Genomic DNA, 27,231 nt, shown 5'->3' with positions numbered 1-27,231 from the left:
AAGGTGCTGCCATCAAAAACTCTCGCAGCCGAAGCCGAGACGTCTGCACCTGGCTACAAGCGCAGTAAGGAAATAGTTACTGTTCTTTCCTGTAGTAATGTTACTGGGAATGTAAACACATAATTGCTTATGATCGGTAAAGCAAAGAAGCATAAGGTCTCTAAAAACATTTCTGTTAATGTTCTTCCAGTCGATTACACGAATCAGAAGGCTGCCTGGATGTCTGCTGATATCTTTAAAGAGTGGATTTTTACACAGTTTTTCCCAGATGTAGAAAAATATCTAGCTTCGAACAATCTCCCTAGAAAAGCTCTTCTTCTACTAGACAACACTCCATCACACCCAAATGAAGAGCAACTTAGAAGTGGAGACATCAAAGTCATGTTCCTCCCTCTTAATGTGACGTCTTTATGCCAGCCAATGGACCAAGTTATGCTGGGAACATTGAAGAGGAAATATCGCCGGGAAATCCTTTCATCCCTGATACATGAAATGGAAAATGGCAACATGATACAAAAGTTGAAACGAATCGACTGGATAGCGCAGTATTGGGAAGAAGATGAAACAACGACATTAGGAAAGTCTTAGAACAAATTGTTGAGTGAGGTTGAACATCGAAAGGAGGTGGTACAAGGAGACATGGAAAATATTGTGCCCTTACTGAATTGCATTCCTGGCTGTGCGGATGCTACGACTGAAGATGTGAGTAAGTGGTGTGCACAAGATCAACTGTTTGAACTAACTGAGTCTGATATTATTGATTTTGTGAAAGCTAATGAAAAAGAGGATGATAAATAAGAACGAGGCATTGCAGAGCAAAATGAGAAAACGATTCAGAGTGAATGATTAAGTGCATTGGAAATGGCCTTAACCTATGCTGAACAACAGACGGAAGCAAGCGCAACGGAGGTGTAGATTTTTCGTCGATGGTGCGATATCGCAGCAAGTAAACGTGGATCAGCAGGCAAGCAGACATTGTTGCCAAGTTTCTTTTCGTAAGACATTTGGAATGCTTTCGTTCAATACTGCATGCACTGTACAATTGAACTGATAATTTTATAAATAGAGTACCGTAAAACATGTCATTGTTTTAGTACTAGATTATGGCCTTCCTGTTTGTTTCACTTCATTCTCAAAGTTGTTCTGTATTATCCGACATTTTCGGTGATCCGACGTACTCCAGGTCCCGTTTAGGTCGGATAATCGAGACTCTACTGTATTTGAAAACTACAAGAACTTCATTTTGAGAAGAGTTCCCCTAGCTATAAGGAAATAAGAAGCACAAATACTTACATGTAAAAGGAGTATTTTTTATTTTATTTTTTAACAGCATATGTCTATCAATAATGAATTAACTCCAAGGATGTTGTGTTTTAAATGAAAACTGTTTTAAATATCATTTCATCTTATCACCTCTACCATATTTTAAAATCTAAATGATGTCATCTCCAACATCAAGATCAGTAACTACTTGGGACTGTCAATCACTACATTGGATGTTTATTTATTTATTTATTTATTTATTTTATTTTAATTTTTCAACCAACATAGGACTGCTTAGTCAGGTTTTTGGAGGTTTTTCTTCTTTTTGTCAGCCCATTACTGTTTCATCCTTTCTGAATGTAATTTTCTTTCTGCTTCTGGAATCACTCCCCCTATTCTCTGCTTGTTGATTTTTGCCTGTAGTCTAGTGTGTTTATCTTTCAATATGTTGAGTGTATTTGTTTTGTGTTTTAAATCTTCTATTGTAATATGCAACTCTCTCATGTCTTCTTTAAGTTCTGTGATCCATCTAATATTCTTACTCCTACTCTTCCATAATTGTTCTATTATTTTTCTACTGATTCTATTTTTTGGTGACCGTATTAGATGCCCTAATAATATTCGTTTCTTCATTGTGCTAGTCACAGGTTCTATTTTTTATAAACTCTCTCATTGGAAGCTAGTCTCCAGACTCCGTTTACTTGATAATTTTTATTTAAACAGGTTCTCACTATTCTCCATTCTAACTTGAGTACTCTATCTGTTGCAACTGTGTTTGTTGTTTTGAATAATGTTTCACATGCATACCGTATGTAATTTGTGGCTGGGTGACTGTTTTGTAGAGTTTCAATTTGGTTGCTGTTGAGAGACACTTTTTATTATATGTATTCTTGGTAACATGCTGTGCTGTAACCAATTTATCTATTCTATTTTGTCATGCTGGTTTCTCGTTAAGGTTATATGTGATTATTTCACCTAAATATTTAAATTTTTCTACAATTTTTATTTCTTGGTCTACCAGCTTAATTTTGTTTGCTATCATCGCCATAAGACCTAGCTATGTCGGTGCAATGTAAAGTCACTAGCAAAAAAAAAAAAAATTGTTTGCAAACGGAAGTTGAATTAGCATAATTTCTGTTTTTCAAATAAAATTTTCAAACCAAAATTTTGAGCTATTTCCTGTAAAGATTTTTGTTGTTGTTTTGTTTCCTGAATATCATTGGCCAGAAGAGCTAGTTAAAAAGAAAAGGCGACAATCCGTCTCCCTGTCTTAAACCAGTTGTTACCAAGAATGGTTCAGAAAGTTCTCCTCTGAACTTAAGTTTAGAAATTGTATTAGTTATAGTAAGTTCAGTCAATTTAATTAGCTTTGGGTGAAGTCTTAAATGTCTTAAAAAATTTTAATAATGATGGTCTGTGGATGGAGTCGTAAGCTTTCTTGAAATCTATAAATGTTATTGAAAGGGGCTTGTTTTGTTTTCTGTAATATGTCATGACTAGCCTCAAAGTTATTATTTGTTCAGAGCAGCTTCTCCAAGGTCTGAAGCCTCCCTTGTATTCACCTAACTCTTGATCAAGTTGTTCTTTAATCCGATTATATAGTATCTTAAAGAAAATCTTATACATGCAGTCAAGCATATGGAAATACCTCTATAGTTGTCCGTATTACTTCTTTCACCTTTCTTATGAATTGGATTAATTATAGCTGTTGTCCATTGTTCTGGGAATTTTTCTGATATCCAAATCTTTTGTAATATCATATGGAGGGATTTCTGAGTTGCACTGCCGGCATATTTCCACATCTGCAAAAACCTGGTCTTCTCCACACGCTTTTCCACACATTTCTTTAAGCACTGTTTCAGCTTCTTTTGCTGTAGGTTTTCTGGTTTAGTTTTTATCGGGGTATGTGTATCAATTAATAAGAGCTTTTCGGGTTTATTGGATGTTCATTGAACAATAGTGTTCCTAAAATATAATGTATTCCCATATGATTATAAGATATCTTTTAATGCATATCTAAATAATGTTCTAGAATCTTGTACTTGATCTTTTAATAGCTGAAGATATCCCAAAAACCATTACGAAACATTTACTAATTAGAATTTAATTGTGTATCCTGAAACAAAATAAACTGATTGGTATTGAAAAGGTGGATTCCTCTCAATATTTTATTTATTTCAAGAACTCATCATGTCGTGGCCATCAGACAGACTCACTCCTGATGAAAGACTCATCACGAACTTGCATCCATCTCGTTCTGCTTACTTTCTGACATGCTTAAGACTGACTCAGTTGAGATTTACTTCAGACTGACAGGAATGTGCCATTTGTACTCTTTATAAAGGCCTGTAGTTTCTAATTCCAGCTTATTCTGGACACATGGTCCATTGTTAACCAGCTTTCGGTTTCTTCTAGGAGTTTCTTTATCACTGGCTTTAACAAATTACTGCTGCTATTGTTTTGCTCACTACCAGTCCAGTCCACATTTTTGCAACTGCACCACAATTATCATCTCTCGCTGGTATTATTGCTGGCCACCCCATACTCGACCTGGATTTTAGCAGTATAAGTTAGTGCACTTAGACTTCATATTCCTTCTTCCTTTGGAATGGTGCCATCATACCTTCATGGAATGCAAGGTCTCATCAACGAGATATTTTGTAGGCAATGAAACCAGTATTTGTTCTTTATGCCTGCAGGATGAGTTGTACCGAGCAGAATGTGGTCCAGACAACCCACTTCGTTGCTACGTCGGAGATATCTCAGGTCGACTTGGAACCATAGATATGGGTGATAAGCGCCAAGTCTTCACTGACAGCAATTTACCTCTTGGTGAGTCTCTAGCTCCAATAATTATAAAAGATAATTTTTTAATCCATTACCTAAAATTTGGTGACTAGCTTTAAGGACTAAATCACTAGGTTTAAAAAAAATTGAGTTGTCTTTTATTTTGCTAATTATAAAGTACAGTAAAACCTCATTAAGACATTTCTGCAGGGGACAAGACAAAAGAACGTGTTAAGCAAGAAAACATACTACTGAATATACGAATAAAAACTATCCAACGGGAATATGGAAACAAAAACTATCCAACAGGAATATGGAAACACTGGGTACGTTTTTTTTTCTGACGTGAGAGCATTTTACATTGTGTATCCACGGGTGCAGTGAAAACTGGATCTGAAAATGAAAATCCACAGCCTGTTTCCAGTCATTCGACCGAGTCAGGAATGGAATGAATGAAGCCCCAACTAGCGGTGACGATAGGAGATGTGCCAGCTGCCGAAGCCTGTCGCACTCCTCTGGGGCAGTGATAAATGACTGAAAGATGAAATGAAATGATAGTGGAGAATGTTGCTGGAATGAAATATGACAGGGAAAATCAGAGTACCCAGGGAAAAACCTGTCCTGCCTCCGCTTTGTCCAGCACAAATCTCACATGGAGTGACAGGGATTTGAACTACGGTATCCAGTGGTGAGAGACCGGCACGCTTCCGCCTGAGATCGAAGGCTTCCGAAAACTGTATCTACGATTTCTAAAGATGAGAGGAAAGTATTAAAAGGTGTGAAAAATATGAGAGAATGAATATGAAAACCTTTACCACTGGAGATTATAAAATAACAACAGTAAACTGAAAGGTGTCGGATACACCAGCCACTGAAATGAAAACATTGCACAGGGCCCCATAAAATATCAGTCGGCTGATTCACCAGTCCCTTCCAAGAAGTACTGAAAGGAGCTACAACAGGGCTGGCACATAACAATATGGTCCAGCTAATTACCTCAATGGTTTAAAATAGCAAACTATTGTTTTTACTTAGTGATAGCGTGTAAGGGGTCGAGTAATATGCCATATAGCTACTAATTGTAACACTTATACATACAAAGAAATTGAACAAAATATTTTTTAAATGGTAACATACTATTTATTTCAGCTGTGTTTGATGAAGATGATGATGATGATGATACTTGTTGTTTAAAGGGGCCTAACATCGAGGTCATCGGCCCCTAATGGTACGAAATGAAATGACAAATTAAAAGCCCAAAAACATTCACTGACCACAATTCAAAATGTGAGGACGAAGAATGAATGGGTGGATGGACATGAATTTAAAACGATCAGTGCAACCGACCCACAGTGCCTCGCATGCACAGAAGCTGGCGTAGAACAATAGTAGTACTGACCAAGGGACTGCTTCTATAGCACAATACTGAATCGATGATACTTGTAGTCGAAAGGGGTCCAAAATCCAAGTCAGTGGCCCCTCACAATGGTACTTATCGCTAGAAAAGTAGAATCATGCTATGTGTCATATTGCAGTACTAATCAAAAGTAGCATAGACTCGCGGTATTCCGCACAGTATGGTACGACACACAGGTAATGAAATTCGCACATGTAATACAGACCTATGGTGTTCCGCACATTGCGGCGCCATTTACAGTCAACGCAAACCTATGGTGTTCATCCATGTGTACTATCCACAGGGACTCTTACTATCCTGTGGTGTTCCTCATATAGTGGGTACTAATCATAGGCAAACCAGAACCATGGTGTCGCTCATATAGTGCCACTAATCGCAGGTACTGTAAAAGCCGTCATGCTCTCGTTTGCTACTAATCACAGACCTATTTGGTACCCAACATAGTGGTACTATGCGCAAGTAAAAGCGACCCATGGTGTTCCCCGCATGGTGGTACTAAGCACAAGTAGTTTCATGGTTCTAATTTGATCGCCCCTTTTAGTCACCTCTTACAACAGGCAGGGGATACCGTGGATGAATTCTTTGTCTGCGTCCCCCCACCCACAAGGGGTAGCTGTATTTGAAAATTCTTGAAAATGGGAATTCAGTAACATATCTTCAGTGAAATGAGTTGTAATAAGCACACAGGTAATGTGTAAATATTATGGACTTTGTTGGACCAACAGCACTGCGAGTTTTGTCTACAAATGGAAGAGCCAATAAAGAAGATATATAATGTTGTTATTGTAAAATTGATTTATTTTAATTTATCATCTTGAAGTTGTTATGGCAACAAATTATTAATGAAACATTACTATTGAATGATTTTTTTTATGAATTATCGCTTCCTTTCCAGAGGGTCCTGTTTCTGCAATGGGGCGTTCAATAGTGGTCCTGAACCAGGATCGACGAGGAGAGAGATACGCATGTGCTAACATAGAGCCCGACTATGATATCATCAAATATGCCAATCTTCAAAAGCCACCTAAATTTGTTGTGTGAGTATTAAGCTGTCACTATTTAGAGCTGTTCTTTGACTGCAGCAGGGAGGGAGAGTGTGTGCCACTATTTTTCATCTACAAAAATTTGTTGTTGAAACTTGAGCAGCAATCGGACACTGGATAAGTTAAACCTTTATCCTGATCCTGTATCCTTCTTTTCCCTACTCACAAAACCACGATAAGTCCACCCTTTCCTATTCCGTAATTCTGTATCCATCTTGTTCAAAGATCTTTATTTATCCACATTCCAACCCTCCTTTATCTTCTGACAGGAACTTACATGTTTTTCTTTTTTCTTTCTTAAGCCTCCTTTCATCAAATTTTCCTTAACTTAACCTAGCTTCTTTCCTTCATATTCCTCTTTTCATTTCTGTCCCCTCTATTGTACATGGTAATATTTATTTATTTATTTATTTGTTTATTTGTTTATTTATTTATTTATTTATTTATTTATTTATTTATTTATTTATTTATTTATTTATTTATTTATTACTGGACTGTACCGTTACAAATGTGTAGTGATGGACAACTTCTTCTTTGTACACAATGTCATCATCTATTTGTAGAACACAGTCTGAAAAGTAGTCTTCCAAGGACCTTCGTTATCTGTGCAGAGATGGCTTTTCTTGCTTTTACGGTAAAATAAATATGAGTCAAATTATGTAACCAGATGAACTAAGGAGTAATGTGTGTTTATACTATTTTTTCAGAGCTCAGTTCATCGAGGATGTACAGGAAGTGATGGGTATTCCCGAGTGGATGCTGTCGGTGGACACCCGCAAGACAAAAACTCTCCATGGAGGAGCTTGTATTCAGTTTCTGTTGCACTTTAAAGGTGTGTTAACTGATAGAAAATAATTAATGATGATACTATATCGGTCAAAAGTTTAGATCCACATAAAGAAATCATAAAACATCATCTATAACTGTACCGTTAGACCTCTGTAAATTTTTTCTGAGCTCTTACATCTAATAGGATATATGTCTCCTGATTCCTTTGAGTTAGACCAATTAATATAGAAGTTATGCATTTTTAACTTTTGGAAGATCACGCCAAAAATTCAACATTTTTGGAAATATAATGTACTGTATACTTGTTGTTTAAAGCTAGGTCATTGGTGAGATTCCTCACATAAGGGTACTACTCACGAGGTGCAATGAAATGAAACGATAATTAAAACTTCAAAATGTACTAACTAGAATTTAAAATGAATGATGATGAAAAAATTATCATGAATCCAAAACAGTCAGTGGATCCAATTCACAATGCCTTAGTTTCTGGGAAGAGGCTTGTTGTTGAAAGGGGTCCAAAATCCATGTCACCAGCCTCTCATAATAGTAATAATCACTGGTAAAGCAGAACCATGGTGTTTCTCCTATAGTACTAATTGCAGGTTACAAAAAATCATGGTGTTCCTTGTATGGTGGTACTAATCACAGGTAATGTGGACCCAGGATATGTCACACATAACGGCACTACTCACAGGCAACACAGACACCCATGGTGTTCCTCACATAAGGTTACTACTCACAAGCAATGCAAACCCATGAGGTTCCTCACAAGCAACGTAAACCCATGAGGTTTCTCACATAAAGGTACTATTCACAAGCTTTGTAGACCCATGGTGTTCCTCGTATAGTGGTACTTATCACAGGCCATGTATACTCATAGAAGAAGAAGAAGAAGAAGAAGAAGAAGAAGAAGAAGAAGGAAAGTTTTAACAAACACATCATAATCTTCACATACTGTTGGTTAGGCAAATCCACAAATCAGACTTGTCATGCAGTTTACTTACCTTCCCCTATTAAAAAAAATTAAAAAATTTCAGCCTTCTCACCCCCTATGCCCAACTACCCATCAGATTTCATTCAAACCGCTTCCTAAACCCTCCCAAGAGTAATAAGAACAAATTGTGAAATTTTCAGCCAGAATGCTCCAATAGTTGAGTCCATTTGAGACATACATACAAACATTCATTTTTATATATTTAGATGACCTCAAATGGTGCTAACTTAAACACCAGACCATGGTGCCTTTAAATGCTTTGTAATGTCTTCTTTTTCCACCGAGGAGATGGCTGCGCATTTTGCATCATGTAACTACCAGCTTGCATTCAGGAGATAGTGGGTTCGAACCCCAATGTCAGCAGCCCTGAAGATGGTCCTTTGTGGTTTCCCATTTTCACACCAAGGAAATGCTGGGGCCTTTACCTTAATTAAGGCACGGTCGCCTCCTTCCCACTCCTAGCCCTTTTCTCTCCCATTGTTGCCATAAGACCTATCTGTGTCGGTGCGACGTAAAGCAACTTGTAAAAATAAAAAATATGTAAATCATCTTCTTTGTCCTCCTCATCTTTTCCTAATGCTTGGTTTGAGGTTAGTCACTTCATGAAGATTTAACCCAGTTTTAGAGCCAGACCTTCTCATCCTTATTGGTAGTTGTAATTTGCAATCGTGTACAGAGAGCACAATACTATTCGCTTTTGACTTGAGAGAAGTTAGGAGATTCTCAAGAGTTACACTGCCAGTATGGAGGCTCTCGAGTGAAAAGAATTCCAACCCCTGTCAGTAATGTTTTATAAGATGAATAAATGTGCAAAGCCCTTTAGTATTTTTAGTTAGTTATGATGGTATCATCTGATGGTACAAGTCAGTGTTTATATGTGAGCTTCATTTTATGTTACAGGACCAGTAGCAAATCAGATAGAACAGGACTTCAATAGACTGCTAAACACTGGTAAGCTATCATCCCCAACCTTATATATACCGGGCTATGTGCCAAGCTACAAACGGAAGACTTCACTATCCTACAGACTGTGTGGCTCCAGAGATCCTAACGAGAGAAAAAGTAAGTAGTATTTCTACTTAACTAACAAGTGACAAGTTGTCCTTAATATTTGTTCCTATTCTCTTCCTATCTTTGATGTTTATAAGCTCACTGAACAAGAAATTAGTCGAGTTCATGCTGGTTCCCGGTGGTGAGCGGACGTAGTGTACCGAGGTGCTACCGGTTTTCTGTGCATGTTGTGCAATTCGTGTTCGCATTGGTGTTGTATTTTTATTCTTTCTTTCTGTACATTTGGGAGTGGTGAGAGAGAATCGTAGCTGGTTTATGTGTTGACTTTCTCCCACACTCCTGGCCTCATGGCGGAGTTGAGTGGGGGTAATAATATGACGATGATGCTTGTTGTTTAAAGCGGCCTAACATCTAGGTCATTGGCCCGGGTAATAAAATGGAGAAGGAGATAGTTTTAGTTGACAGTAGAGTCAAACCCATGGAGGAGACTATCGTGCTTCCTGATCCCTTAATGCCTGATCATAATTCTGTCCCATCTAACAATAACGGTCCTTCTACTACTGAAACGGAAGCCAAGTTATACGATGCACACCATACCAGCACATATATCATCTTTGTAGAATCTCTTGACGACAGTAAAAAATTGAGTAGTCTGCATCCAGTGGCCCTCAGCAAAAATTTTTATCAAAGGAATTTTGTTGGTATTAACCAAATCTCTCATAGAGGTTAAAATAGGATTCAAATTGAATTCCCGAACCAAGGCTAATCTTTTCCTGTCAAATCCCACTTACCAGGAAAAGCACCTTAAAGCTTTTATTCCTTCTGCTTCTATCTATGAGGTTGGAGTGAGCAGAGGGGTGGATAGGGACTTGACAGAAGAGGAAATTCACAAATATGCTTAATCGCCAGTACCTATGGTGGGAGCTCAGTGTATGAACAGGCATTCCATGCAGGATGGCAAGGTTTCCTACGTTCCTACAGGAAAAATTAAGATCACATTCCGCAGCCAGACACTACCTCCATACGTATCTACTATCTATAGGGTTCGATCCCTGGTTGAACCCTTTGTTTTTCAACCCACATATGCTGTAAATGTCAGTGTTATTGGCATACTCAGAGTAATTGTTGAGCAAAGAGCCTCGATGTGCCGTTTGCACACAAATTTACAAGACCCAAGAGTGTACTGATTCACAATTACAGTGTTTCAACTGTTCCGGGAAAAATCAAGTGGGATCCCTCCACTGCCCCGAGCATAAACGACAACAGGAATTTCCACCTAAAACCACTACCTACCTACCCAGCTACCTAACCTCCGTGGACCGGTCGAAACTGGCTAGAAACTGCCAGGAGCTGAATTCGGGTCTCTTAAACTAGAGAAATGGAGTAAAATAAGCGATGTACCCAAAACAGATGGATTAGAAAGATAAATTTAAGTTCATTAACATAAACTGGACAAATAGATTAAAATGTGGACATAAAAGCAAAATAGGGAGATACAAAGGGGAATAGGTACTCACATACATAGTCCTTGTGTGTGTCATAATCACAATCGAGTCTTTTGAGTTATAAAATTAAATCTCATGAACTTTTATACAGACGCAACAGAAGCATAGCGAAAAGTGATGCAATTGTATTCAGTTCCTTTCTCTTTTTTTGACAGAGATAATTAAGATTCGACGCCAAGCATTTCTTTCCCAAGGGCAAGACATTAGTAACAGGCGAAAGAAATAGCCTTCAGACAAAAATAATACAATCTTCGCATCAGATAAGACAAGGCTTAAAATCAATTCATTTTCAAAGCGAAAACACATCCCAACAATCTCCAAGAAGACTGTATCCCCCAGAAATCAAATGCCAGAGAAGCAAACCTGGCAGAAAAGGAACAAACAAGGAACACAAGGAGATTAAAGGAGTTGCCATAGTTACAAAAGTAAATAAAAATGTCTTAAATGAAATAAATACAGTTGAGAGTAAAATCCTGAAAAAAAAGGCAAATAAACATGCAGATAGAGCAGAGAATAATAGTAAGATAAAATGAATAAATATTAGTAATAAAGCTACATCCGTAAGATACTGAAAAATAACACAGATTCAGCAATCACGCAGCATGAACACACACACACACGCGCGCGCAGAGACCAAATATGCATGGTAGAATAAACCGTATTATATCAAGACACGTTACAATAAGACTCGTAACAGCATGACAAGAGGAAATCAAAGGCTTGTGAGCTTGATCCAAAAACACACATGAGAAATTGGGTTGCTGCAATACAGGTCAGGCTCACCTAATCAACGTCATAACCAAACCACATCACACAAGCTACATAACGTATTCATTTCGCCCGAAAAAGGCGAACATGAAATGCACAACATTAGCGTTAAACCATATTAACAGAATGCAAGCTCAAGCCAGACATTGAAGCCAAAGAGAATAATAAAAGTTATCCAACTAAAATCGCAAACAAAATCATCCACACGGATCAAATGGATCAGTGTTATCTTCTGCCCCTACATAGGGATTAATACACAACAAGCAGACGTGAAGAAAATGGTTTTTTTTTGCTAGGGGCTTTACGTCGCGCCGACACAGATAGGTCTTATGGTGACGATGGGATAGGAAAGGCCTAGGAGTTGGAAGGAAGCGGCCGTGGCCTTAATTAAGGTACAGCCCCAGCATTTGCCTGGTGAAGAAAATTAAAGACATTGAAAAAGTCTGTAGCAAATAAAGAATAATCTACAGAACAGGGATCTCTCAGCATACAAAACCAGCATAACTATGGCAAGCCAAGAAAAGGAAAATGAGATAAATACCTGAAACCATGAGGAATAGAATCCATAGATTCTATTTAATCATATACATTGACTTAAAACAGAGAGTCATACTGGGCAAATAATGAATCCTTTTAAAATACCAGTTAAAAACAATAAGAATCATATCATAGCCCAACGCCTCCATCTTTTCAAACCAATCCATTTTTTGCCTCTCTCTCAGAGAGTAAAAGAATCAAAGAATAGTAAGAAAGATGCTTTAGCAATCTTTCACGTCAAGAGGTGTCATCTGTCTAATTGGGATGAACTACATGTCAAGTTTGAGAATATCAAACAGTCAGAGTAATCCATGACATCGATAAAGAACGCGATGTCAGAAGGTACTACATAAAGGTAACTTGGTGTGGCACAAATTAAAGAAGCTTGCAATGGAATTTAATACTTCAACTTCACAGTCCTATTTTGCCCCAGTAGAAAATAGATTCAGCACTCTCATGTCTCCACAACAATTTCCCCCCTACAGCAATCTACTTCTCAAGTTCTAAAATCTCCTATGCCAAGGAAAAGGAAATTTACTGCAGTTGTAAAATTGTCACCGCCTAAACACGATCCTTCACCAGGATTCGATGTACAGGGATACCGTGATATTCTCCATATGCCTTCCTCCTCCAGGAGTGAACCTAATCCCATATCTTCCCTATCTAGGAATCGCACACCGGTTCTTCCTAGTACTGTTGATAATGAATATAGCACTTTAAGATAACGGTTCCCGGTATCTCCCCCTTTCAATGCCACAATTAACACTATTTTTGATAAACTAAAGGACACTCATTTGAGTGATCATTTCCCCATTCTTATTGTCCTTGCTGACTATCATCAAGTCGATATACACCCGGTCAAATTGGGTAAGAGAATGCTGCACTTTAATACAACCCAATTTCAACAGTTTTTGGTGGACAAGTTATCTGGCATTGACTGTCAACAGGTGCCCTATAATACCTTTACTTCCATAATTACTCAGTATTTAGATCTATACACCAATGGCCGTAGCTGTGTTGAAAAACCGGATCCCATGAGATCTCCGAAGTTAAGCAACATTGGGCGTGGTCAAGATTTGGTTGGGTTGCCACGCGCTGTTGGTGGGGAGTAAGGGAATGGAGGAGTGGAAAGGAAGTGGCCACCCTACCGTACGTAAACTCCGGCTCAGGCACACCTCTGCGGAGGTTCGAACCTGCCTTCAGGCAGAATACACCCTTACCTTAGATCTATACCATCCTAAACGGCCAATTATTATACCCAAAACTATCCAGGACGCATGCTGGTGGAACAATGAGTGTGCCATTTTAATTTTAGAAAGGAAAACAGCACTTTGCTCCTTTCGACGTTTGGGAACTATCCAAGCATATTTACATTATAAAGTACTTGTTGCCCTAATTAAAAAGAACTTTTAACAATTAAAACTGCCTGGCTTGGAAATCCTGTATTTCGTCCCTTAAGAGACAATCGCCGTCAAAACACATGGAGAGCGATTGCACATCTATCAAACCATTTTCTTCACACACCATCTACTGTACACTATAATATGGAGGCTATAATTCTTTCCTTTCATCAGCTAACCCCGGATTTTGTCTCCCCTCATTATAGTTCCCAAATCCCTCCTATATCAAATAAATTTTCTTCTATCCTTAGTCCTGTTGATATCCACGAATTAAATCTGGCCATCCAGGCGTCACGTACCTGGGCCCCCGGCCGGGATGATATACCGTATTCGGTATTAAAACAACTTCCTACATTGGCGAGACCGACCTTACTTCTGACTTTCAATCGTTGCCTCGAGTCTGCTCAGATTCCTACTGCATGGAATGAATTTTATCTGGTACCTATCTTAAAACCAGGTAAAAACCCTCTACTTCCAGAGAGTTACAGGGGCATTTACCTTGGACAATGCCTATGGAAAATTTTCCAAAAAATTCTTCTTGAGCGCCTCAAATGGTCCTTAGAATATGATAATTTACTTCCCAAATACCAATTCGTATTCCTCCCTGGTTATTCTGCCACCGCCGCTATTAACTTGTTGTTAACCGATATTACTTCACACGCGCTGTCGGAAAGACCCTTGATGGCTATATTTTTTTGTCTTGCATGGGGCTTATGACAACTTTGACCTGTATGTGTTACTTCAAAAATTGCTCCTTTGTAACTTCCCGCCTCCATACGTTAATCTTCTCTTGAACATGTTTTCGAACAGAACACTTCCATTAAAACATTTCCCGCATATCAAGGCATGAATGACATCTCAGGATCTGCCTCAAGGTGATATTCTCAGTCCTATTTTATATACCTTATATTTTATGTCCCTAGAGCAAATTATAACACACAGGGCTCGTATGTTGCAATTTGCCGATGACCTTGTTATATATCTTAGTCTCCCGTCTCTCGAAGTAGTCTACACTTCCTTACACACGACTCTCCTGGATTTGGTTACATGGCTTCAAGATTAGAAGTAGCTTACGAAAAATGTAAAGCGGTAATTTGCTCTTGGTTACATCATACTAATCACCCGCCTGTCCTCTTTCAAGGCTTTTCTATCCCGATTGTCCCATTGACTAAATACTTAGGTATTTACCTCGACAGGAAATTATTATGGCATTCTCACATTCAGTACCTTGCAGGGAGATCTCTGCCAAAAAAAAACATTATTTTCTGCCTTAATGAAGAGGTCTTGGGGATCCGATACATGAACAATGCTACTATTGTATCAAAACATCATTCGTTTGAGTTTTAATTATGGCACGGGTGTCACTGATACGGCTGCTAATAAGAAGCTTGCTAAATTGGTCTCGATTCAGGTACAATAATTAAACTGTATCGGGGCTCTGAAATTTTCCCCCAATAATGCGACTTTGGTTGAGGCTGCGGAATTACCATTATACTGGACGAGAAAATTGCCTGCCTCCATATTTATTCTCAGGACTCTCTTGATTACCTCCCACCCCCTTCCAAAATTATCCTTACTAGTACGATACTATCAGGAACGAGGTACTCTCCTACGCCGCTACCCAGCTCTTATCTGGGCATATAATTCCCTCTTTTCCCTTTGAAATTCTATCATTCGTAGCCCGTCTACATCTGATTTTCTTCTTACCTTTCAAGCAAATTACTACGTCTCTCACATTATTCTTCCCTCGTTCGGTGGTTCTCAACCCTTAGGTCAATTATCTGCTCAAACCAGCCTGTTCTCTCTCCTCCTATTTTCACACAACTGAAACTCCCATTGTACATCTCTTTCACTCTTTCTACGGTCTGTTCCTCGACACCTTTTCTCTGTAAGGCTTCCCATACCTTGTTTCTACACACACGGTCATAAGTTTTCTCAAAGGCCACGAAGGCCATCACAAGATCCTTACCCCACTCGTAATGATGCTCCTTGTAGCTGTCTTATTGCAAATATAAGGTCTACTGTAGATCTTCCTGATCTGAAGCCATACTGCTCTTCTCTTAACTTTTCTTCCACCCTCTTTCTGATTCTATTCTCCAGAATCTTCTCAAACACCTTTGCACAGTGGCATATCAGTGTGACTCCCCTATAGTTCTTAAAATATTTTCTATTCCCCTTCTTGAAAATGGGTATGATTACTCCCTTCTTCCAATCTTCAGGGGTCTTCATTTCCTTCCATACTATTTTCAACACACGATAAAGCCACTGTTTACCTACCTCTCCTGCTGCCTTAACCATCTCAATACTCACTTCATCTAACCCTGGGGCTTTCCCTCCTTTCATCTTGCCCAGTGCTAGCTCCACTTCTGCCCTTGTTAAGTCATTTTCTTTTTCCATATATCTTACTTCCTCCCTACTTCTACTTTCCTCCTCAGTGCATCCTTCTGGGTTTAGTAAATCTTCAAAATACTCCTTCCACATTCCTTTGAGTTTCTCCATTTCCTACACTTCATTTCCATTTTTGTCTATCATTGTAACATACTCCCTCATGCCTTTCCTCTTACTCTTGATCATTGCATATAGTACTTTTTTATTTCCTTTGCAATCCTCTTCCATTATGTTTGTCCACTTTTTCATCTCCATTTTTTCTTCTCCTCTGTTACAACCTTTTTAGCTTCTTCCTTTTTGGTCTTATAATCTTGTCTTGTCACCATTGTCCTCTGTTGAAACCACACTCTTCTCTCTAACTGCCGCTTTGACTGTCGTTCCACCGTGGGGTCTCCTTGCATCTTTTCCTGGCACTAGTTCTCCCACACACTTCCTCTGCAGTTTTTACTAGTGTCCTCTTGAACCTTTCCTATTCTTCCTCTCCTGTTTTTATATCATCTGTTGGTAAGTTCAATCTTATTTTTCCTGGTATTCTTCCTTGGTTTCCTTTTCCTACAGTTTCCATATTTTGATATGTCTTTCCTGCTTCTCTGTTCTCTTTCTTTCTGTCATTGTTCTCAGTTTCATTACTAGTAGTCTGTCGTCACTATCTAGGGCCTCTAATGGTATTACCCTTACATCTATAACATTCCTCTTCATTTCCCAGTCGTAGATTATGTAATCTACAATAGATTTCCTAGACCAGTCACTGGTATACCACGTTTTCTTATGGCTGTTTCTCTTTTTGAACCACGAGTTCCCGACCATAATCCCATTTCTTTTGCACAAATCCAGTGGTCATTCTCCTTCCTTATTCCTATTTCCCCATCCTTCTGCTCTAAGCACATTCTCATAACCCTTCCTTTCCATGCATACATGGGCATTTAAATCTCCCATTACCACGTAATTTTGTCCATTCAATTGTCTCTCCAATTCTCCCTTAAAGTCATCTTTCTCCTGTTGCGTGCATCCTGGTTGTGGAGCATACACTTGTACAATTTCCAGTTTTTTCCTTTGACAGTTATTTTGACTTTTATCAACCTGTCACTTATCCCTTTTTCTTCCTCTTTCAATCCATTTCTTGCTACCACTCCTACTCCATTTTGCTTTCCTTCATCATTTCCTATCCAGTACAACCAAAAACCATTCCACAGCTCTCTCTTACACTCACCCCTCCACTTAGTCACTGCCAGCCCTAGTACATCCAGTTTTCTCTTTCCATCATGTCTACGACCTCCTCTACTTTTCCGGTCAACGGTTGTATATTCAGTATGCCAGTTCGTAATCCTGTTCCTCGCCAGGGTTGTCGTTTGTTACATCTGTCCGGCTTATCGTTCCTTGTTTCCTTGAAAGCGAGTTAATATCCATCACCGGCTTGCTAGGCCTGTTGTGACTTCACCACAGTCCCTTTAGCCGCCATCTTTTTCAGGATTCCTGTAGGGCCTTCACAGCTACCGTAGCAGTCTCAGGGCACCCCACAGTCCCCACTGTACTTCACCCCCACAGGCTATTCCCTACTTGATGACGTTGAAGGAATTTTAGCAGAAGCGATTGGGGTAAATTTTCATTCATTGGGAAGGGCGTGAAGGAGTGGAACAGTTTACTAGGGGTAGTGTTTGATCCTTTTCCAAAATCTGTACAGATATTCAAGAAGAGAATAAACAACAACAGAGAAAATAAATGAAATGTTAGAGGGCATTCGACCAGTGCAGAATATTGTAAATTAAAAAAATGTGTGTGATTAAATTAATTCCATCCCCTGGTCTATGGAGTTTGGACAGCCCAAGTAGGGGACTGCCTGTAGGGGTGAAGTACAGTGGGGACTTCGAGGGCCCTGGGACCGCTACGGTAGCTGTGAAGGCCCTTCAGGAACTCTGAAAAGTGGTGGCAAAAGGGGCTCTGGTTAAGACGCAGCAGGTCGTTATGCTACTTAGGTCCCAAAATTGGTAAAATATAAATATGTAAATAAATTCAATGTTAATTTTAATCTTATACCAGTTGTATATTATTATTAGAAGTAATTTCACATACTGTATATGAGTTGACTATGTTTGTAAGGTATTATAAGTAGAATTTTGTAAACAATATAAATTTATTAAGGATGATGTGTGTGTTTAATAGAACAAATTATTAGTGTAAATTGTATAATATTGTATTCTAGGAAAATTTTCTTCGTCTCTTGTTAATTTAAAATTTAGTGCTTGACAATAATGTATTTTAGTGTACCATTTGCCACCGAGGTAGACACCTCATTTGCAAATAAAGAGATTTTGATTTGATTTGATCTCCCACAACGTGGACGAGGGGTTGGACTTGTGGGAGTTATATCGTATGAAATTGGTTGAACCTAAGCTCTGTAAATGCCATACTTTGGTTGGTACAATTAACCATATTTTGTTTCAATGTCGCTGCTCAAAGTTAGCAGATTAAAATGGTTGCAGCTGCTTTTTAGGCAACAATTTGCCTTCCCACTCACCTATCATGTTGGATAATAAATTCCACGCCCATTACGGTGGTGACTCTATCTAATTTCCCTTCCGATACCAACACTTTCATTTAATTACTTCCCCTTGTATGTTGATCCGGTCATGTTTGTTGTGGTAGAAAGTTGCCAAGAAGGATAACTCTGGCGTGAAGCTTTGTACCTTGTGTCCTTGTGCAATTCCTGTGTGTTGTATATTCGTAGTAGATTTATTATCCTCTATTTCTAACTTTATCCCTCGTGCTTTGGTCTTCTCCATAATTTGGTGTTCATTATAGGGCCCGTGACTGGGTAAAACACTATCAAGCGAAGGCCATTAAATTATAAAGAAGAAGAACAAAAAATGAGTTACCCGTGGAGAAATCATTACAAGCATCATTGAATACCATGTAATTCCACCTCTGGATTCAGTTGGGAAATGAGTCCACAAAATTGTGCGGATACATTGCAACCAGGTTGCTGAGGATCCTGATATGTCTGTGTTTTACCCGCTGTTTCAACATGTCCCACAGATTTTCAATACGGTTCAAGTCTGGTGATTTTGCAGGCCAATCTAGATGTAATATGCGTCCAGCCCGATGAACTTTGCTGTTGTCATCTTGAAAAATTGGGGTATCAATAGCATCCTCATCATGCAGATGCTGACTAAAAGGAAACACCTGATCATCCAGAATGTTTAAATAAACATGCTGATTCATGCTAGCAGTTACCTCAGTGAGTGGTCCCAATCCATGACACGAAAAACACCCGCAAAATATCACAGGCCCACGTCCAGCTTGAACATGACCTTGCATACATGCAGGATGAAATGTTCGCTAGGCCTTCGGTGCACTCGACGACTTGCGTCATTGGAATACAGGAAAAAGCGTGATTCGTCAGGCCACATTTTGTTCCACCACTCAGCTACTGTCCACGTTCGATAATTTCCAGCCCATTGAAGTCGCGCAGCTTTAGGTGCCTGTGTGAGCAATGACCTCTTGCAAGGTGTCCAACTCCAAATGTTCATTGCCTGCATTTCCCGTCACAATGTTCTCTTGCTAATAGATTAGGATGGGCCTTCATTTACTGATTTGCAGCAATTCCTGTCAGTTTTGGAAGCGATTATGATTCAGAAGCCTTGAAACATGTCTCCGGTCACGCTTAGTCAGGATCTTTTTCCGACCACAATTCTGGCGTTGTGTTTCATGGTCATGTGTAGTACACCACTGCTTGTAGACACGTTGAACAGTCCACTGAGAAACACCAACAAATGCAGCAACTCCACACACCGTATGGCCATGGGCATGGCCAAAAAAATTGCCCCTTTTTGCCACTCTGTCACACCCTTACATCTACCCATGTTGACGTACACTGTCCACTTGAAACATCAATGTCTCACTGATTGCTACTGCCTTGTACTCACATAGAGGCAGTGCGCATGTGGTCGAGCACGGGATTCATTCACTCCGCCATCTGTACATACTTAACAATCCCTCTATTCGTGCGCACTAGGGTGACTATAATTTTTTGTCCGGTGAGCTTATAAACACTTAGTGCTTGAGGTGAGGTGGGATGGCATCCCATTACTTCTTAAAACTCATTAAAACTATCCCACAAGGTTTTTATACAGACAATTACAATTTGATTACACCTTTATTCGTTGCTAAATAAATTGTTCGAATGCATAGTGGGTTGGGGATTGGACAATTATGACAATAACATGTTTGCATTATATCTTCATTTTCTCTCAGGGAAGAACGAGACTGTCAAGATAATCATAAATTTTGTAGGATATGTAGACATGCCAACTTTACAAAGTAAAAAATCAGGAGAAATTTGGCAGCAAATCGCGATGTATTACAACACATCACTGATGGCAGAACATGTATTAATTCATTAAAATTAAATACATTAACAACTCTGTTTGGCCTACATATATATATATATATATATATATATATATTTCATTATTTATATGTGAATACTAAATACTGAACATACCGGAACTTTAGGAACACGTGACTTCTCATCCTTCAATATGCTGACACATTACAATAATTGTTGTTCAACATACCCATAGCTGGCTTAGCTCTCTTCAGAAACTCTGAACTAAATTTTGCTCAAAGCACTTGCCTTGCTGAACTGATTTTAAGGTTAAAAGTTTCTCCAAAACTTGTCCAGACAGCAAGGATCTGAACTGTGTTTTTTCTTTGTGACTGTGCTGCTAAAAATCCTTTCACATTCTGCATTGTTATGTGGAACTGATAAAATAGCAGGCATCACCTTAGAGAATCTGTCATATTTAAGTATACCATCAGCTGATTTCATCTGACCTACCAATGCCCACTGAACATTAATTTTTCCTTTTGCCAGGTCCATTTCTTCGAGCTGAAAGGTACAGAATTGGGAGTGCAGAATGTCAGTTTCTTTATCTAAATGTTCCATTTCACTAGTCAGAATGTTTGGAAACTTGTTAATGAAAAATCTAAGGCTAGAAAATGATGCCTTACTTATAGCAGAAATATTTGCAACTATCTATCTAGGTATTCTGTCTTATGGCAGGTCTTGTCATGGGATGAACCTCTTCCACTGTTGCCTGTCCTGCGCCAAGTTTTTCATGTCCGAATATTTATTTCCTTGGATATTGTCCAACATTTGATATTTTTTCCTTCCTCTTCCTCGTTTGCCTTTCACCATTCCTTCTATTCCTTCTTTCAGTAAACAGTCCCTCCTTAAACAATGTCCGATCCAGTTCACTTTTCACCTTCTAATGGTTTGTAACATACTTCGTTCTTCTCCAACTCTTCGTAATACCTCCTCATTCCTTACCCGGTCTTCCCATTTCACTCGTTCTATTCTCCTCCATACCCACATCTCTAGTGCCTCCAATCTTCTCTCATCTTTCTTTCTCAATGTCCAAGTCTCTGCGCCATACAGCGCTATGCTCCAAATGTAACACTTAGCAAGTCTTTTCCTCAAATCTTTGTTTAGTGGTCCACAAAATAATTTTGATTTTTTCCTAAAGCCTTCTTTTGCTATGGCAATTCTTTTCTTAATTTCTGTTGTGCAATACATATCATCTCTGATCATACTTCCCAAATACTTGAAGTTACTGACTTGCTCTATTTCTTCTCCTCCTATACTAATATGACAACTCCTGCATTAATTAAAACTTCATCTTTGAATGGAAATGTGTGTACCATATAGTCACATGATGAAGAGAAACACTTTCTAATGGACTTAAAGAATATGCACTTTTCCTCAGACTTCAAAGTGTTCACCAAAACAAACGCAGAGTTCCCTATCATCAGATCACAATCATCCTTTTGATTTGCTGTGGTATGATAATCTACATCCAGGAGAGAGGAGCTTTTAATAATGCGTGGTTTCACAAACCTTGTCATCACATTCTTCAATAGTTCCTCCAAAATTGACTTTGATTAAGTGGATCTGCGGCATACTTGACTGAAGAGCTACATTTGGATACTCAAAGATATCCATAAAACTTGAGAGAAAAAGGCAAAAAGATTTATGTAAATTTGATGAAAGGAATATGAACAGTCGTTCTTCACGTGACAAAGTATGGCTCTTAGTGTCATCAGTAGTTTCATTTTGGGGGGTTGGGGTGAAACTGATGACTGGGTTTTCCCTTTAACTGAGGAGTGTGGTGAAATGTTATGAAAATGCTCCACCTTTTCAGACAAACAAGACACGTCTGCACTTAGACTGTGCTTACGAATTTTGTAAGTCTTCGAAGTTCCCATCCTTACTCACAATTTTGCTCCTGAATAAAGTAACCAAAGGGTCCCACTGTAGAAAAATCCTATCTAAACAACTTCTTAGTGATAACCATCGAGTAGGCACATGCTTCAGAATCTTCCTGATCTCTGTGTTGTGTAAAGTCTGAAATTCTCTGAACTTTTCTTTCCTCTTTGCACTCCTTTCCAGCTATCAATTATACTTTCATCTACATTTGCAGGCAAGCACACTGCACCCTTCTCTGCAGAAAGATTAATAAGGTGACAAGAGCAGCCTATGATGATTATGTTACTATTTTCCCACTTCAAACATCCTGCCACACCATTCATGGGCGCCCATATGATAGTTTGTAGGGATGCCTCAGACCTAGGGGTATGTAGTATTTTTAATATTTTGGAAGATAAATGGCTACTTGTATTCTGCGGTAGAATAACCCACGGTATCCCCTGCCTGTTGGTGGGGGATGGTTCTACCGTTTTTACGTAATACCGACTTTTAAATCATTTTCTTGAAAGGAAAACAGCTGAATACACTAGATATTTGCGTTTCCCTGGGAGCTAGGGGTGGGGGCCGCGGCTCCACCTTGCCCCCGGGTATGAGCGCCCTTGACACCATTCTTTAATTCTGCCATTACTGAAGCATTATCAGCACCAGCAGCTTTTTAATGGAATGCAGAATTCCTGAAAAGTTGAGAGCAAAAGATTGGCAATGTTAGCTCCAGTAGCATCCCCCTCTAAATTAGGCACAGAGAGTAGACAACTCTGAATATCACTGAGTTCAGGCCTAAAAAATTTTACAACTGTAGCTGTTATCGAGAAATAATTATGCCTACACAAACTAATAATAATAAAATGAACTTGAAAATAATAATTATAATGCAATCAAATAATGATAACAATAACAATGTTTGGCATAAGAAAATAATAATTGACACTTAATATGAATGGGGAAAATAGAAAAATTTCAATGTAGCAGTGCTTTCACATTTAAGCTTTGAAACGTGACGGTTAACTAATCAAAACGTAGAATTTAACTATAACTTACAGGCCTAATAAACGACAACTAAGGACAGGAGTGTGGAATGTGCAGGAGCCGTATTGAGGTCCGCAGGAAGGTATGACGTTATGGGTGAGAAAAGGTTCGCGGTGCACACGCTTTAGCTCACATATATTAAAATCAACAAGTGAACAGTTACAAGCAACAAAGTTTATAAATGACAGAGCAGCTGTGACTTAACACACTTGCCAAATCGGATATAATTACGAATCAAAGACACAAATAAATGGCAGAGTAGTTGACAACTTTTAAAATAAATGCAAGAAACCTTATCAAGGATTCACAGAGTGGATGGAGGCATCCTTGAAAGAATCAAAATTAATATAACACGTTATTCAAGAGAGAGAAGGTTACATTTACTTGTAATAACAAAACATTGGGCCAGAAAACGTTTGCTTCCGAAAACAATGTTGCAGACTAGCTCAACAGCTAAGTCGTTGTGATGCTCAATTTAGGTAAATGTGGAAATCTAGAGTGAACTTCGGCGCACAAAATAAAATTCTACATAATTACAGAAGTTACTTTAAGATGGGAAAGACCGAAACACAAGAATGCATTTAAATTAATATAACCGAAACACAAGAATGCATTTAAATGAATATAAGGCCATTACTTAGCATTTACCGTGGGGAACTGGAGGCCCAAGGCGGACTGACGCAAGACGCGTCCGCCCCCTACAGCGATCCGATTTCAAAAGACCCGGACAAATTGACTCGCACTCACGAGGAGCCACAAACAGGAAATCGTGCAATTGCAATTAGCCAATGACAACACTCCAGATTCCCAAATTGACCAACAAAGAATGCTAATAGCTGACCAATAGACAGAGGTCTTATTATGACCAATCCAACTTCTACCTTTTGATGATAAAGCATTTCACAAGTAGTGGAAACCGCACGTGCGGTATAGGATGCCTCAAAAATAAAGCACCTTACAAAATTACAATTTTTTATATACAGAATATACAATGATAATACCTTCAGTAATTTTTCTTCTTCATACAATAATTAAAAATAATATTCAATAAATTCTTCAAGTTATATAAAATTTGAATACCAAAAAGCACTTCAAAAATAAGTCTCGCATCTTGCAATGTTCATTCTGTCCAAAAAATAAAATGGTAAAACAACATATTAAGAAACACTATAGTCAATTATTTTAAAATAAAAGGTAAATAGTAGTTTACATTTCCGAACTCAATAATATAATTTCACGAAACACAATGCTTATTTCCAGTCCTCTGTCCCAGCACCGATTACAACAACAATAGGATATATTTTCAAGCCGCTTTTATTACTACCATCAGTTGCAACGGCAAAATGCATTCACCTGCAAATGTTACAATTTTCGCCCTTTCCTCCATATTCATATACATTTCTGTAATTATAGCCGTTGTTTTCGTTCTAGCACACCCATATTGTTTAGCGATTTCCGAATCAGGAAACATTTCGCAAAACAAAGTCCCGGCGTGGTCGGCACAATTTACAAGCAAGTTATGTGCTGCGATAAATGATGTAAATAAAGCCTCGACAGTCGCCGCAGGATTTACATATGGTTTTTACATGAAAAGTTCAGTTTCTGGTTTCTTTCTACATACTGGACACTCTCCTTATGTTTTTTCGGTAGCACATGTTTGAGTATATTTCCCGCCATACGCAACTAAAAAATCACACCTACACATAGTACAGAATGTGAATATTGGCCCCTTACTGGATTCACTGAAACTCTTCCCTACTTTTAAACTTTTAAACACTGCATCATATTTCTTTTTTGACATTTTGGCCAAAACAAATATTAAGACATACAACCAAGAAGCACTACGTGATGTAACACGAGCACTATGCAGGTCCTGCCCCAGGTAGATGTCTATGGGGTGCTACTTCTGAGATTACGTTACTCGCTTGCGACTTCCACTTCCTATTATTAAGCTATTTTAGTAGTTGGCTGTATTATAGACCAAAGAGGAACACATGGCTGGCCACCGTGCTCCATACTGCCATCCGGTTGTGGTTATTAGAACTACTATTGACCAGCCATACTCAGCCATATATCGATAGAATGAGGAAACGCACTGGAGTTTAAAATAATATGAAAATTACAGAAACTGCTTTGAAAATCGGGAGATTGGGAAGAACGATGAAAAAAACAGGAGTCTCCCGCTTATATCGGGAGAGTTGGTACTTTTGGATCTGCTAAATGATATAAATGACGAAGGAGTTACTCGGAAAGAAGAAGATGTCAACATTTTCAAATTTCAGTACATGGTAATCCTATCTTTGGGGCAACCAAATTCCTTAAGAGATCCATGCTAACATCATCATCATCGTCATACGCAGTTTCCAACTGTTGGCCAGGTCTGCTTGGAACATAAGCCTCTCCATCTCCTCTTGTCTTCCCACCACTTCTCCCTCGTCATTATTGCCCAGTCCTCTGCACGCACACTCTTCCACTCCTTTTATCCACCTATCTCTTGGTCTTCTTGGTCATTTTCTGTTTTCCTGTTATCTCCATTTCGTGCAACCTCCTGGGTAACCTTTCCTCTGTCATTTTCTTCATGCATTGGTACCATCTAAGTCTAGATGCCTCTATCCTGTTCTATAATGGCTCTTCTCTTACTAGATCTCTAACCTTCTCATTTCTCATCTTATCCATTCTTGTCACTCTCATCTTGCTACTCAGAAATGTAATTTCACATGCCTGTATCCTAATCACGTCTCTCTGCCTCATTACCCAAGTTTATGCTGCGTACATCAGACTAGGTACATAGTACATACTGTGGATCACTTTTTTGCTTCTCTGAGGGACATCCTTGTTCCAAACCAGGCTTCTGACACTTTTCAGGAACGCTCCTGCTTGTCTTCCATGCTCGATTATTTCCTTATAATTTCTTCCACTTTCCTCTATGATACTTTCCAGGTACTTGAAACTCTCCATCTTCCTAAACTGTTCCCCTCCAAGCATAATCCCTCTGATATTATGCCTCTACACCAGAGGCATAAAGAAATTTTCTAGTTGTGAACGCTATCTTGCTCTTTTTGGCATTAAATTTCATGCTAACGAATGTGTTCAAAAGATGTGTATGCATTTTATGTCATAGCTAATATGGTAATTATTATCAGTAGGAGAATTTTTACAACAATAATAATAATAATAATAATAATAATAATAATAATAATAATAATAATAATAATAATAATAATAATAATAATAATAATAAGTTTTGTTCAATTTTTCAGGTTCCAGAAGAAGCAGCATCTTCAGCAGCAGTGGTGACAGAAACTACTTTACTTTTTCTAAAATAACTGTGGTTATATCTTTTGTGACCGTATTACATTTTTTCTATTTATGACAATGAATATTTTTGTATTAGAGAGTTTTTTATTTAGACTATGTTAATAAATTTTGCTATTATTTCACTTCTTCATCTTCTTCCACACCCTTTATCCGACTCCCTTTCATGTGATTAGTGGATCAATGCTCACCACCTCCGTCTGCTCTTCCGCCATTTTACTCTGGGCCAGTTCACACCTCTACTCTCAACATAGCAATACTATATTAAATCAGATAGGAGAATACCTCTCATTATTGATCATGCTCCTGCCGGAGCTTCTGTTGATTTGGCAATTTTCTCACTCCAGCCGGGGTTTACTCTATTCTAGAAGCAGTTAACATTATTACCACAACTATTAATATACACACCCCTGGGATGTCCTGGATCAAACCCCTCTATCTGTATGGGCAGTAGCTATTACGGCCTTACTACCTCTCTCCCTACCTGTTCTTGCCAGAGCTATTACTATATTACTCACTGACCATAACTTACATCCTTCATTCTTTGATCCTGCCAGAGGTGGAGACCCAATTCTTTACCGACACCTCGGAAGAGATGCATGCTAAGTTAAAGACGTTTTAAGAGGGAGTGCTTTCATGTTTGTCTATGTGGCCAGTTGCTAATTTAGATAGAAAATGTCACAATCAGAACAACAAATTACAAGTTGCCATTGATGCTTTCAT

At 38.6% G+C, this 27,231-nt stretch overlaps 1 protein-coding gene across 1 annotated transcript in view; it reads left to right on the top strand.

Moving 5' to 3' along the window:
• Rsod (Related to Sod) overlaps positions 1-26,633 on the top strand; it is an 82,782-nt gene extending 56,149 nt beyond the window's left edge. Inside the window, exons 15-19 of the mRNA XM_067154991.2 lie at positions 3,963-4,095; positions 6,363-6,504; positions 7,218-7,342; positions 9,194-9,355; positions 26,454-26,633. Coding sequence (XP_067011092.2) covers positions 3,963-4,095; positions 6,363-6,504; positions 7,218-7,342; positions 9,194-9,355; positions 26,454-26,566 — 675 coding nt within the window. The 3' untranslated portion in view covers positions 26,567-26,633. The remainder of the gene's footprint in view (positions 1-3,962; positions 4,096-6,362; positions 6,505-7,217; positions 7,343-9,193; positions 9,356-26,453) is intronic.
• Positions 26,634-27,231: the final 598 nt, after the last annotated feature.

Source organism: Anabrus simplex, chromosome 10, assembly GCF_040414725.1.
Source record: "Anabrus simplex isolate iqAnaSimp1 chromosome 10, ASM4041472v1, whole genome shotgun sequence".
Classification (NCBI taxonomy): domain Eukaryota; kingdom Metazoa; phylum Arthropoda; class Insecta; order Orthoptera; family Tettigoniidae; genus Anabrus; species Anabrus simplex.
Note: the sequence above shows the minus strand (reverse complement) of the source record. Positions and strands in the feature narration are given on the sequence as shown.